At 36.4% G+C, this 13,538-nt stretch overlaps 1 protein-coding gene across 3 annotated transcripts in view; it reads right to left on the bottom strand.

Moving 5' to 3' along the window:
* cadm2a (cell adhesion molecule 2a) overlaps positions 1 to 13,538 on the bottom strand; it is a 679,060-nt gene that overhangs the window by 89,460 nt on the left and 576,062 nt on the right. For 2 of the 3 annotated variants that reach the window (XM_065290674.1, XM_065290677.2), the window contains exon 3: positions 10,615 to 10,641. The exons of the other annotated variant lie outside the window; for it this stretch is intronic. In XM_065290674.1, coding sequence (XP_065146746.1) covers positions 10,615 to 10,641 — 27 coding nt within the window. The remainder of the gene's footprint in view (positions 1 to 10,614; positions 10,642 to 13,538) is intronic. 3 annotated transcript variants of the gene reach the window in all.

Genomic DNA, 13,538 nt, shown 5'->3' with positions numbered 1-13,538 from the left:
AATGATAAATATATGTGTGAAACCTATAAATGCAATGAGGCCAAAGCCACAAGTCTAAAGAAGTTATATTTCACGTTTGAAGTCAATAGACCCAAAAATGAGGTTCTTGCAAGAGTTTTTGTAAGACTAGTGCCTTTTCTAAGTGCCAGTCAGCCACAAAATAAAAGTCTTTTGTTTACATGCATACACGTTCGTTCTTTTTATTGTTTATCCTTATATAAGCGTATAAAATGCCGTATCCACACCAGGAAATAAAGCTTCACACAAAGATCGTTGAATTCGTGTTCTAATTGGCTACACGTTCTGTCTATCAATATTTTCCATGAAGTCATTGGAGGAACGCGCGAGTCAGATGACGTCACGATATTAGACAGCGCTGTTTGGATATTATGTATTATACTCCCGCCTACTTGTACAATCAAGTTTGAGCGCTGGTTTTGAACGCAAGTGTGCTCTCATATACAAGTGTTACGATGTAAATAGTCCTCAGATTGTATATTATAATCTATTACAAGACGTGCATATGAAATCTGATGTAAACAATGGAAAATATATCCATATTTCACGGATTATACGCATTTGTGGACAAAACTGGTCATTGGATGTACTTTGTTGGAGAGTTTTTATGGGTTATTCACACATCTGAAACAGACTGGATTCGATTCGCGTTCCTTATACCAGCACAAAGGTAAGGAGTCAGTTTATATTATGCATGTTGTTATCTGGACTTCTGTAATAAAATACTATATTTATGATACTAGAGCAATTTAATCTCAAAACGGACACCATACACTGACGCTAAACCCTTAGACCTTTTAAACGATGTATAGTAGTGTTATTATTATTGTTGTTTGTACACAGTAGGCTATATATATATTGTTAGCAGAATAAAAAAAAACTGACGTCCTTCCGTCCGCGAGCTAGTGCGCGTCGAGAGGTTAAGCGAACAAGTCAGCTGCCTTAGTTTTCGAATACAGCGGTAGTAGTAGAGGGCTGTACTCCCACACATGCGGACTTATTCGTGTATTGTAGTTTGGCTGGCGGTTATGTGCGTGGCCCACATACCGCCTCCCATGGTCGAAACTGGTATTACAACACCAGTCGGGCTGTAGCTAGTAATTTAGCATGCTAATTCAGATTGATATTTCTGCAGCACTATACGTTGTCATTTTTTTAATGACATCTTTGCCCTTATTTCTTCTCATTCTTTTGATGCGTGTAGCTAATTTTTTTAAATCTTTTACCTCAATTATGACAAATGGCACCTTTAAGAGCTTCTGTAGAAACATGGCCGCACAAAATGGCGTCTTCCATGTAAGGGGACCCTTGGTGTATGTAGATAAAAACGTCTCATTCTAAGGTAATAAAAACATAACGGTTCATTATGAAATGTCTTTACAAACCCCTGATAATAATGTTTTGTATATTATTTTGCATTTCTGTCAAGAGATACTTCTTAAAATTACACACTGCACCTTTAACCATTGTGCAGTGTACAACATCTTTTTATTTATAAATGTTTAGTGCTGATGCTTTAATTATTGTGCTTTAAGCCTTTATCCTTTATCTCATTTGGTACAGCATGACGCCACAACATCACAAATTTGATGCAACGGTAAAAGAATAAAATGCTTGAATTCAATATACAGTAAGTTGCTTTGAAAGAAAGTGTCTGACAAAAGCAAAAATGTAAATGTAAAGACACAATAAAGCCTTTTTATATAAAAACTGTGCCTTAACATCCTTTTTGGTCATGTCACTGATCTAGGATTAAGCTATGAGCTAAGTTTTGTACCCAGGGTGCAATCGGGGGAAACGTGCCCTGCTCAAGGGCACCTCAGTTGCAATCTGCCGGCCATGACAATCAAATCAGTGACCTTTGGGTTACAAGCCTCTCTAACCTGTATATACTGCAGTGTACATCTTAATGCCACCCATCCTCCTCTCTCTCTCTCTCTCTCTCTCTCTCTCTCTCTCTCTCTCTCTCTCTCTCTCTCTCTCTCTCTCTCTCAACAAGCAAAATATAAAATTAGCTTTGCTCTCTTCTAAATGTCCTTAGTGACTGTCCCACTGAGAGTATGCGACAGAAAGAGTGAAGAAAAAGTATATAAAAACAGTTTGGGGTTAAAAAGGGACAAACCCACCCATGGCGTTAAATAAACCATAAAATGTTGGGTTAAAACAACACATCAAGTCGCACAACTGACATTTACAGTATCAGCTGTTGTGTTACGTTGTTGTTTCTAACGCACAATATGCTATACTTATAAGAGGCTCACAACACACATGATAAAGCTGCACATGAAACTGTTGCATGATTGTCTTTGCTATCCAAGCCCACACACCTACTGTATGTAACCTTTCAGTGGAAAACCATAACTGGATGACCTTTAGCAGATCTGCCCTTGAGCTCCGAGTCACTTAAACCTGGAAGTAGTCATACCATTGACCTTAAGCCCTGACCACGCTTGCAGAATACAAGATCATCATATTTTTCATTGCCAATCAGACAACACAACACTTATTATTATTATTATTATGAGATTAGGAGCATCAACGTTTGATTTCAATCATTGATTTTAATATCAATGACCTCACTCAATTAATATCAATTGGGAGACTGGGTCACATAACAATTTGAGCCTGATAAGACTTGGTGCAGATGATAAAGGATATTATTATAATAGTTAATAAGTGATAAGACACAACTAGACCACTACAGATCCTGGCATTTCTGTCAAACAACTGCAAGTTTTATGTTTTAATCTACCATCTCATCTGGACGTCTCTGTTGGATTCAGCCTAACCACTACCTCAGGTTTCTGACCAAATCCAAACAGTTAATTCACATTTGAGATCGACCAAACAGAAACGTGGCCAAAGAACATCCACACGGGCATGATGGCTGGTGAATGGGCACAGGTGTGGGGGCAGTCCTGACACGCATAACAGTTGCCAGTTTGGCAAACCATCCCAGGTGATATCTCATTAACTCAATCCTAGATTGACCGATTCACTAAAGCAAATCCAATCTTTACTTGTTCAAGTGCCGCACACACTAAAAGCAGTTTGCAGCGTGAAAACATCCGAAAGTAATTTTCAATGAGAGTTCAATGTCAAGTGCATGCCTGAGAATGTAATTCACCTACCAATAGGAGTACAGATATGGGATACTGTATTATGTGATCTGTAACCAGATACTTTAATATGGAATAGAAACATCTACTAACAAACAATATCACAGACACCTGTCAACTTCCAGCGCTAAATATACTTGTAAGCATATACTGAATACTTTTAAGTGGTCTTTTCCTCTGTTCTTTTAGGGGCTGGACACACCAAAACTTTTAAACGCGGCTGAAAATGCCTTGAGGACGCCGATTGCCAGCTGTTTTTCAGCTGAGTGCCAGCTTTCTTCAGCTGAGCGCTTTGGTAGATGTGATACTTTAGTTGCGAGCCGGTTGGTTGCTGTGGTAATGTCCCGCCCCTCCTCCACTGTGATTGGGCGGCCGTGTGAGAACTGACATTGACGAGCGGAGCTTTTCTCCCAAAGTTGAATCTCTTTCAACTCTCGACGCTCAGCGCCGAGCGCGGAAAAACCGCCGAGCGCCGGTTTTCAGCGCGGAAAAAACCCGCTAGCTGCTGGCTTATTTGAAAAACGCCGAGCTTCCATTGGAAACAATTGAAAACATGCGCCGGCCGCGGGCATAAAAGTTTTGGTGTACACAACCCCTTAGTGCACACCAATAGGAGCACTTTTGAAAATAGAGGTGTTCATCCTTGATATTTTTATTTAAATGCAACATTTAAAGTCTTTCCCCAGGGCTGAGGATAATGTTTGAGGAGTTAATTAGAGCTATGGGATATTCTGCAAAGAGATATTGCTGCTAAGCAGAAAAAGATGAAAGATTCATAACAGTGATTAGAAACTAACAGTGGTCCCCAGCTGATTTTAATGCGGCCTGACAGCGTAGCGCCCTCTTAGTTAACCCACATTGGATTAATGCTCTTAAAAATGCCATCATGTTTGTTTATTTTGTCAATTTGTAAAGTGCTGCATCTGTCTTATCATTATGAACTGTGCTAGCGGAAATACTATTGAGATGAGGAGTGTTTCTGGACTGATGAGATATGACAAGGAAGCAAACAACCAAACATAATTATAGGGGGGCAGTGCACCCCCTGTCCCCCAAACTCCGCCTATGAACAAAATGTATTCATTTATGGAGCCTCCAATCTTACAGTCATGTTTTATAATTGTGAGGATACTTTTGGAGTGAAAATATCATGAAAGGTATTTTCATCTGATTTTCATGTACTTGGTAAACATGCGGCAAAGCCACCCACATTTGTAATTATAGAATTACAGATTTTGGTAAAAGGTGGAAAATGGATCTATAAATGCTCATTTAAAAATAAATATTTTTCCATTACAAATCGTACTCAGTATTTTGACCCATATTGTTTTAAGAGTACATCTCAGCAGCTTTTTAAACAAATAGTTCACCAAAATATTTAAATTTTGACATCATTTACTTACTCCCATGTTGTTACAAACCTGTATAAATGCTGTTTTGGAAGATATTTTAATGTTTGAATCGATCATGAGCCCCATTCACTTCCATAGTATTATTTTTCCTACTATGGAAGGTAACAGGGCTCATGATCGTTTGGTTTCACACATTTCTCAAAATATCTTCCTTTGTTGTCATCAGAACAAAGACATTTATACAGGTTTGTAACGACATAAGAGTGAGTAAATGAATTTTCATTTTTGGGTAAACTTTACCTTCAATATGCAAAACTGTTAGCCAATCACAACAGTGAGCATTTAGTCTTGAATGCCACATGCATTTTTTGAAGAGAGGGTCAACTGGACTTTTTATAATATAAAATAAAATGCATTTCACGACATCTTTCACATTATAAAACTAACAACAATTGGAAAAGAACACCGTAATTGGCCATCCAACAGATGGTCCCGCCCCAACTTGCTCCATTCGTTAAGCCAATTTTTGTTGTGTTGCTCATTTTAGCTGTCATTGTATTTTAACCCATACGGCCAAAAAATATATTTTTAAATATATAAAATGATAAAAAAAATATATTTGCTAAAATATATTTTGGAATATTTTTCACCTATATATTTTTTATATATTTTAAAAATAAATACATTTTAACACATAAAAAATATATACTTAGCTACCCAGTCTCATGTAGATGCGTATAAACAGTAAAAAAAGTGTAAAAATCTTAAAAAACAAAGTTTTTCTTTCAATGCAACGTGAATATATTTTATAAAGTGTAAAAATTGTGCAATGCATACACCAAATTCCACTTTGGCGTGCATATGATACGCCAGTCCTTTCCATTCACTTAAACAGCGCTTCTTTTTTGTCATTTTATTTATTGGTTTCTCATTTTTGTTTTGTTTTTTTAAACCATTTTTGCTTGGGTTTAGGGTTAGATTTGCTTAAGTAGGTCATTTAATATATAAGTTTCTCCATGTTTTGGTCTATATTTAAGCCATGGTCGCTTGGAGTTGGGGTTAGAATTGGGGTTTGGATGTAATTTTTATTTAAACAAAAAGTTGTTCTAATCCTATACCGAAGCGAATACGGTAAAAAAAGCAAAAAAATTGAGAAACCAATAAATAAAACGACAAAAAAGATGCACAGTTTAAGTGAATGGAAAGGACTGGAGTATCATATGCATGCCAAAGTGAAATTTGGTGTATGCATTGCACGATTTTTACACTTTATAAAATATATTCACGTTGCATTGAAAGAAAAACTTTGTTTTTGTTACGAACCTGTATTCAAAAAGTTTTCTGAAGTTTCAAAAAGGTTCAAATTAAATATAGTTTTAACTTCAAAAATAAACTTATTAATTAAAATTAACTTATTTAGCATATATTTAAAATATTGTTTGTAAAAAAATTCTTTTTGCCATATAAGATGTAACATTTTAAATGTATTTGCTTGCCCTTGAAATAATTTTTTTATATATATGTTGATATATGATATTTAAAAGTAAATATATTTCTAAATGTAAAAATATATTTAACTGAGCTTTACTTTCTACAAAATGTATTTAGCATATATTTAAAATATATTTTTTGCCGTATGTGAATCTCTGAACAGATGCCACAATCACAATGAACTGCCTTTTTTGCCGCAATAAACACTAAATCAGCTGGCTGTTGTCATAGTTGTTGAATTAAGTTGCACTATGTGTGTGCGAGTTTGTGTGGGTGTGTGTGAGTGTTTGTGGGTAATCTAGGTTTTTTCACTTCCTTGCGGTTTACCAAGTCAAACATAACCTATGTGAACTTCCCACTTTGAAATACAAAACTGTTGATCATTCATTGCAAAACAGCAAACAGCAAAATAACCTTTTACTTTTAAAATATGATGTTTTAATCTTGCTAATATTAGATATGAACCTCAAAGAACATTTATAGACTATTTTTTTAAATGGCATGCATTGACATTATAAGACTAACACTTAGTGGAACAATCATTGGTCAGCGATCAGAAAGTCAATTTTGTTGTTTTGCTAATTTTATTTGTCTCTGTAATTTATTCTTGGTTAGAATAAACCATCAAAACATATTAAAGACTTTTTAAAAAGATAAATAGTTTCAATAAAATCTTCCACATTCACGCCACCAATTAAAAGCAAATCATGCTGTGACTGTAAATAAATGCGATAAACGGAAAACAAAGAGAGCGAATCCTCCTCCACACATACACACACGGTGCAGGATGATCACTTTAACCAAGACACAGTGTAATTTCTCAGAAATCGAATCAATTAGCAAACAACAAATGAACTGGTCTCAGCGGTTTCACTTCCACTGGCACAATTACGCCCGTGTGCAGCTGCTCTTGGCACCGTAAACAAACGTCCCAATCACAGTTCCTTAATTGTAGCAAGTCTTTTTTTCTGTCATTTTAATGCCGTAATTTACTGCGACAAAAGGGTACAGGAGCGATGCCTCAGTGCGGATCAAGTGCGCCTGTGAAAGTGCCATCGACAAAACAGCTCTCTTACTCGCCGAGCACGAACACACCTCCACGCGTACAAAGGCGAGGCCAAGCGAGGAGCGGTGAAGTGTCCCACAGCAGGCAGATGGCACACAGGTAGAATAGTGTGTATAGTGCGGTTCATGCATTATTCATGAAGAGAGCAGGTGGTTCGGAGAACTCTGTCGCTGATAGCGTCTCGCTCATTCTGTACACACAGGCCTCATTTCATCTACCTGAGCACAAATATTTGCAGGTGATAGTTTTTCTTCCTCCGAAAATCGGCCGCACCTCTGGGAGAGCTAACAAATGTCACAATCAGATCAACTGCAGGGGAAGATTTTCATTTTTTGCTATAATAAATACTTGAATCAACCGGCTATTGCCGTATTTGTCGAAGAATAACAGTTTGGCTGTATGTGTGTGTGAGAGCGTTTGCGGGTAATCTAAGTTATCTCACTTCCTTGCGGCTCACCGACTCATACACACAACCGCTCTGAACTTCCCCTTGTAAATATTTCACTGGCTCTCACTCTAAACCACTTAGGCAAAAGCATCTTTTAAATTTAAGGTCTAACTATGTGGCAAACAGCATGCAGGAAATTATACAGCTGGGGTCTGAAGGATGTGCTGTCACAATAAAGTTTTAAAAATACAGCCGTAAACAAGTAGCTTAGCGTACGGTTAATGTCTATGATATAATGCTTTGCCGTGTGCTCAGGTTTGTGTCTGGTGCATTTTATTTAGTATTTTATGTGAAGCAAAATCATTTGCCAACATTACAGAAACACTACAGCTCTCTAGGTGTCTCACTTTCATCAGTAAACATTTATAGCCAGACAAATTCAGATGATGCTTTACAGATCATACCAAGAATATCTATATACTATACTGTAAATGGGTCAATGACGTGACATTAATTATTTTGTGTCTGTATGGTTCAATTAAATGTAAAAGGGTTAAAATTTCAAAATAAATTTGCAGATTACTTGCATCAATCTTTTTTAAGGACCAAGTATAAAATTTCTGGTTTTATTTCTTTTTGAAAAAAATATTTGGGGGATAATTGCAAAAATATCAACGTGGTGTAACCAGTCTGTGTTAATTGGTGTAACTAGTATTTTTTTAAATAAAATATGAATATATTCATAAAATTTTTTGGAATAAAATATAATCATCTAGTTTAGTGTAATATGATTTTTTTACATACATTTTTACATAATTTGTAAAAGATTATTAAGAAAAAGAGCTGTTTTCTGCATATGTCAGGACAAATATAACAAAAGTACATTCAAGTTTACATTTAGAGATAACTAATAAAATGATATTTTAATAATCATCTAGTGTAATATGATTTTTTTACAAACATTTTTACATAATTTGTAAAAGATTATTAAGAAAAAGAGCTGTTTTCAGCATATGTCAGGACAAATATTACAAAAGCAAATTCAAGTTTACATTTAGAGATAACTAATAAAATGATATTTTAAAATTATAATTATTATTTTTTTGATGATTACGCTTACATGCCATTAAGGTGGATAAAATATTTAATATTTCTCATTCTTTGGTGCAATTATCGGTTACACCATTTGACATTTTTAGGTCTATTCAGTCTTAACTTTCATAAAAATGGTGCAAATGTAATTTTTATTGCATAACATTTACATAAATACACTGTGGATTGACTACCGACCCCCTAAGGTGACATTGGAGTAAAAAAAATCTAAAGTTTAGTTTCACGTGCTCACATGAAACTTTCACGTGCGCATACGATAGTTTCACGTGCACACACGATAGTTTCACATGCTCACGAGATAGTTTCACATGCTCACGCGATAGTTTTACGTGCTCAAGCGATAGTTTCACGTGAAACAAATTTTTATTTAATTTCTTCTCCGTAATTGACAAAAATATGACGCATGCTGTAAAAACAAATTTATTAAAAAACAAAATATTTCTCATCTTGCCAAACCGTTTTTGTCACTGACCCAAATACACAATTATTGATGATGGCTTTAAATGCAAATTACTTAAATGTGAAAATATACTGGTAACACTTTACAATAAGGTTGTATTTGTTAAAATTTGTTAACAAATATGAACTAACAATGAACAAAACCTCTACAGATTTATTAATCTTAGTTTATATAAATTTCAGCATTTAAAGAGATAACCAAAAATGAAATTTTTTTCATCATTTTCTCATCCTCATGTTGTTCAAAATCTGTATGAATTTCTTTTCTCTGATGGACACACAAAATATATTTTGATAAATGATGGTAAGCAAACAGAAGATAGTGACTTCCATAGTAGGAAAAACAAATACGATGAAATTCAATGGGTACCGTCAACTGTGTGCTTACCATCATTTATCAAAATATCTTCTTCATCATTTAGGCTATCATAATACTTCCATAATATTTTTTTCCTACTATGGAAGCCAATAGTTAATGCACCATAAACTACCATAAACAATTGTATTGACATTAACTAACATTAAAACAGATAAATAAAAACTGAACAATTATATTGCTCAATGTTAGTTCATGTTAGCTAATGCATTCACTAATATTAACAAATACAACCTAATTGTAAAGGGTTACCAGTATATTTTCAAATTTTCTAAAAAAATCAAAGAATAAATAAATAAAGCAAGTTGTGCTTTCTTATGCAGACTATGCTGCCATGACTGTGTTTGCCAAGACTTGCTGATGCATTTTGATTTATTAAACATGTTGCTATGGGGTTGCTCGCGCATTCTTCTGCAAATGCATCCACCAAGCCACTATAATATTCCAGTCTGCAGATCTAAGTCAGATTTTGAGCAACGTGCCTCAGCAAGCATTAAGTCCATTTTCAGACAGTCTGAACATTTGTGTAGAGAGATGACACTTAAAAATGTGACAATACTCAGGACATTACCAGTATAGATTACTTGTGAGACATTGCACTAGCAATGCCAAGGCTACAGTAGTATGCAATACACTGTCAGAAATAAATAGTCTAAATTGGTCCCAGCTGCTATATTTGGTACCAATATGTACCTTGGAAGTACTAGCATGCACCCTTTGGTACCAATGTGTACCTCTGAGGAACTATTATGTAGGGGGAAACGATCATTTTTTTCTGACAGTGTAGGTTTAATAAACAGCTTGAGGTCACTTTAGATTTAAGTGTCAGCAGAAATGCATAATAAATGCAATTATTATGCTTTGGTTTGTCATTCACGCTACAATTAACCTAAACATCTTGCTACAAGCTACTACATGCTACGAAGCTCCATGCAGCACCGTTCAGCAGCATTGTTGTTAGGTTGCAAAGATGAAATAAAGGAAGAAAAGGTGGCACGGAAAGTAAAGGAAAGGTACGGAGGGAGTGGATCGAGGAGGGTTGGGGTAGAGACAAAGACAAAGGCAGTAAATAGCAAAAATAATGGTCTGTACCCCCCGTGTGTGGGGGGAACAGAGCGCGGTACTGCCTGCCTGGCTCATAGCAGTGATAAGACAGCTATCTCAGTTCAGCTTATTGGGAACTGTGTCTGCCTATTTATCAAGCAGCAGGGAAGATGGAGGATTCAACTCACCTCTCACTTTGTTTTTCGTGGCCGCCACTGGAATCGCAAGGCATTATGGGGATTGGAGGGGAAGGGGTGTGGAGAGGACGGAGGGAAGGAGGGTGAGAAAGACAGGATTGGAGGGAGAGAAAGAGGAGAAGAAGACATTTGATTAGAGCAGACCAGTTTCAAGTTGGTGCAAAATTGGCACCCTGCTCCTCCTGTCGTGTGGAAGTCTAATTTATACCTGTCTGCTTTGCAACAATGTGCCACTTGAAAGCGAAAGCCGCTCGAGAGCGCTTATCATTTGTAAACACCATCCACTACAGGGCTTCACAATACGCTGGCGATAAAATTGTGCTGCAATTTTATTTGATGATGAATAATGCCGCATATCAGCGCATTCACTTCCTGAAACACTTGTATGTGCTTCAAGACCTCTGTTGTAATGAAACCCCATATTTTAGCTCTTGATGCAGATCAAGTATGCATGGAAAATTGTGTGGAGGGGGAAATGCCTATAATAAAAAAGGAGGGATACATATCTAAGATCTCCATTAGGTCTCACGAGCAACGAAAGAGCAAGTTCTCTTCTGCTCGAATGAACCATCAACCCTCTGTTTTGTTGAATGGCTATTGATCTGACCGAAGAGCGTTCTGCTACAGACTCACAATTAGCCAGACACAACAAGCTGTTCAGGCCCGACAAACAAAACAGTCCTAATCCTCTCCATCTTCTGACATGTTTTGCACCAAAAGCATCCCCTTTAACAAAGCTTTGCATTTAGATGCCATTAAACCCAAGCCCATACAATGCCTAATTATTGTATACGTACCACAATACAATCACACCACATTATAAACTAAAGCTAGAGAATGAGGAAAATGGCTTTAAAATGTTTAAAATAAGCATGGAGTACAATGACTGGTTTTGTGTTTCATACATCTAATGCTTTTTCCTACAAGTTTGGAGGGCCGACAAATCTGGTGGGGTCACAGGGCTTTCTGATAATTGTTGCAATCAGTACGGACGTGTGCGTTCTTTGAAACTCTTTGTTTGGTTCAAAGTCAAACATAGTTGCATATCAAAAATTGTGCAAACGTGTAGGAAGGAAGAAAAGAAGAACAGAGGAAACTTTGCATTATTCATCCACTAGGTCTATCACAGATATCCCTAAAACTTTTTAAAGGAAAACACCACCGTTTTTCAATATTTTACTATGTTCTTACCTCAACTTAGATGAATTAATACATACATATCTTTTTTTCAATGAGTGCACTTTTAATCTTTGTACAGCGCTTCTTGAATGTGTTAGCATTATCCTAGCCCCATTCATTTCTATGGCTCCAAATAAAAGTTTTATTTTGTGCCACCATACTTACTCGTGTAACTACTCATGTAACAGTCTTTAAAAAGGGAAAACATGGAAGTGTTTGGTGGCTCCTAAATTCTTCGCTGTTTGGATCCTAAGGAATGAATGGGGCTAGGCTAAATGCTAACACATTTACGAAGCGCTGTACAAAGATTAAAAGTGCACACATTGAAAAAAATAGGTATGTATTCATTCATAGTTGAGTTAAGAACATAGTAAAATATTGAAAAACTGTGGTGTTTTCCTTTAAATCTCACACACGCTGTTTCTGCTTATCTCATATTAATCTTAAGTACCTACAGAGAAGTATCCTTCGTATAGCAAAAGAGTCTTTAGTTTTATCAGATTTATAAAAGACAGATCAGCTGTACCGATTCTTTCAGAATAAACCCGAGCTCCTGGAGGCGTACCGAGTGCGGAGCGAGTCACGAGCAAGCAACGCACACAAAACTTTATCCCACTATCTCTGGATATCTTAAGATTCACTACATGTCAATGTTGCTAACATTATATGTACTGATTGTCAACCAAATGCAGACATTTGATGAAGATTTACTTACGGCCTGCGGATCAGCGTTAAATAAATACACACACACACAACATCACTTCTACCCCGGGTAAACAAACTATACACATTGTTTCCATAAGGCTGGGTACCTTAGGAAGCTGAACAAGCTTAAATTTCCCTCACAAACAACAACACATTTCTTTGGAGACGTTGATTTTGTGTCAGCTCTTGGTTGGTGTGTGCATGCGCTATTCCGTTTAAAGTGCCCATATAAGGACTTCCCCTGTACTTCCTGCACTGAAATTGCTCATAAAGAAATAAAGCAAAAAACTTGTACGAACCCTTTTGGCATTCACCACAAAAGTCAAACGTCCACTTTGCCTATGTTTATCATGAAGAATCCAACTCTTATTGAGTCAGAATGCATAAAATAGCTTTAGACACCCCCTCTTTAAAACTTTTTAAATTGTTACTGTAGCTCAACTAGTAGAAAGCTGCAGTACGTTGCTAACAATGCAAAATGCCATGGGTTCAAAACCTAAATCACATACAGTATACAAAAAATGGACAAAAGCTATCACTAGAAAATACCCTTTCAAAAATGTCCTAACATGTTAGGTACAGATATGTATACACTATTAAGGTACAAAAGTGTACTTTTAAAAAAAAAGTGCCACCCCAGTGCCAGATTATCTCATAAAGTCATAGAGGTTACAAAAGAATCCCACAATCCCATTTTGAGAATTCTTTGTATCACTAAATAATTCAACGGACATGCATTATTGATGCCAGGAAATACTCGAGATCAAGAGGCCGAGACCTTTGTTACCATGCATGACAACTTGTAGCAGAGCAAATATCATCCCTGCACGATAAACTACACTAAAGCACACACACTCGCTCACAAAAACAATGAAAGATGATCCTGTTACCCGAGTTGGTGTTGGGAAGATTTATTGAGTCAGACCCGAGCCCTAAACTTAACTTTTAGTGAGAAAGACCTCCTGAATCAAAGCAGTAAATTCTGCTGTCCGTAACACCATTACAGTGAATGAACAACCAAAACAACAGAA

Source organism: Paramisgurnus dabryanus, chromosome 10 (assembly GCF_030506205.2).
Source record: "Paramisgurnus dabryanus chromosome 10, PD_genome_1.1, whole genome shotgun sequence".
Taxonomy (NCBI): domain Eukaryota; kingdom Metazoa; phylum Chordata; class Actinopteri; order Cypriniformes; family Cobitidae; genus Paramisgurnus; species Paramisgurnus dabryanus.
Note: the sequence above shows the minus strand (reverse complement) of the source record. Positions and strands in the feature narration are given on the sequence as shown.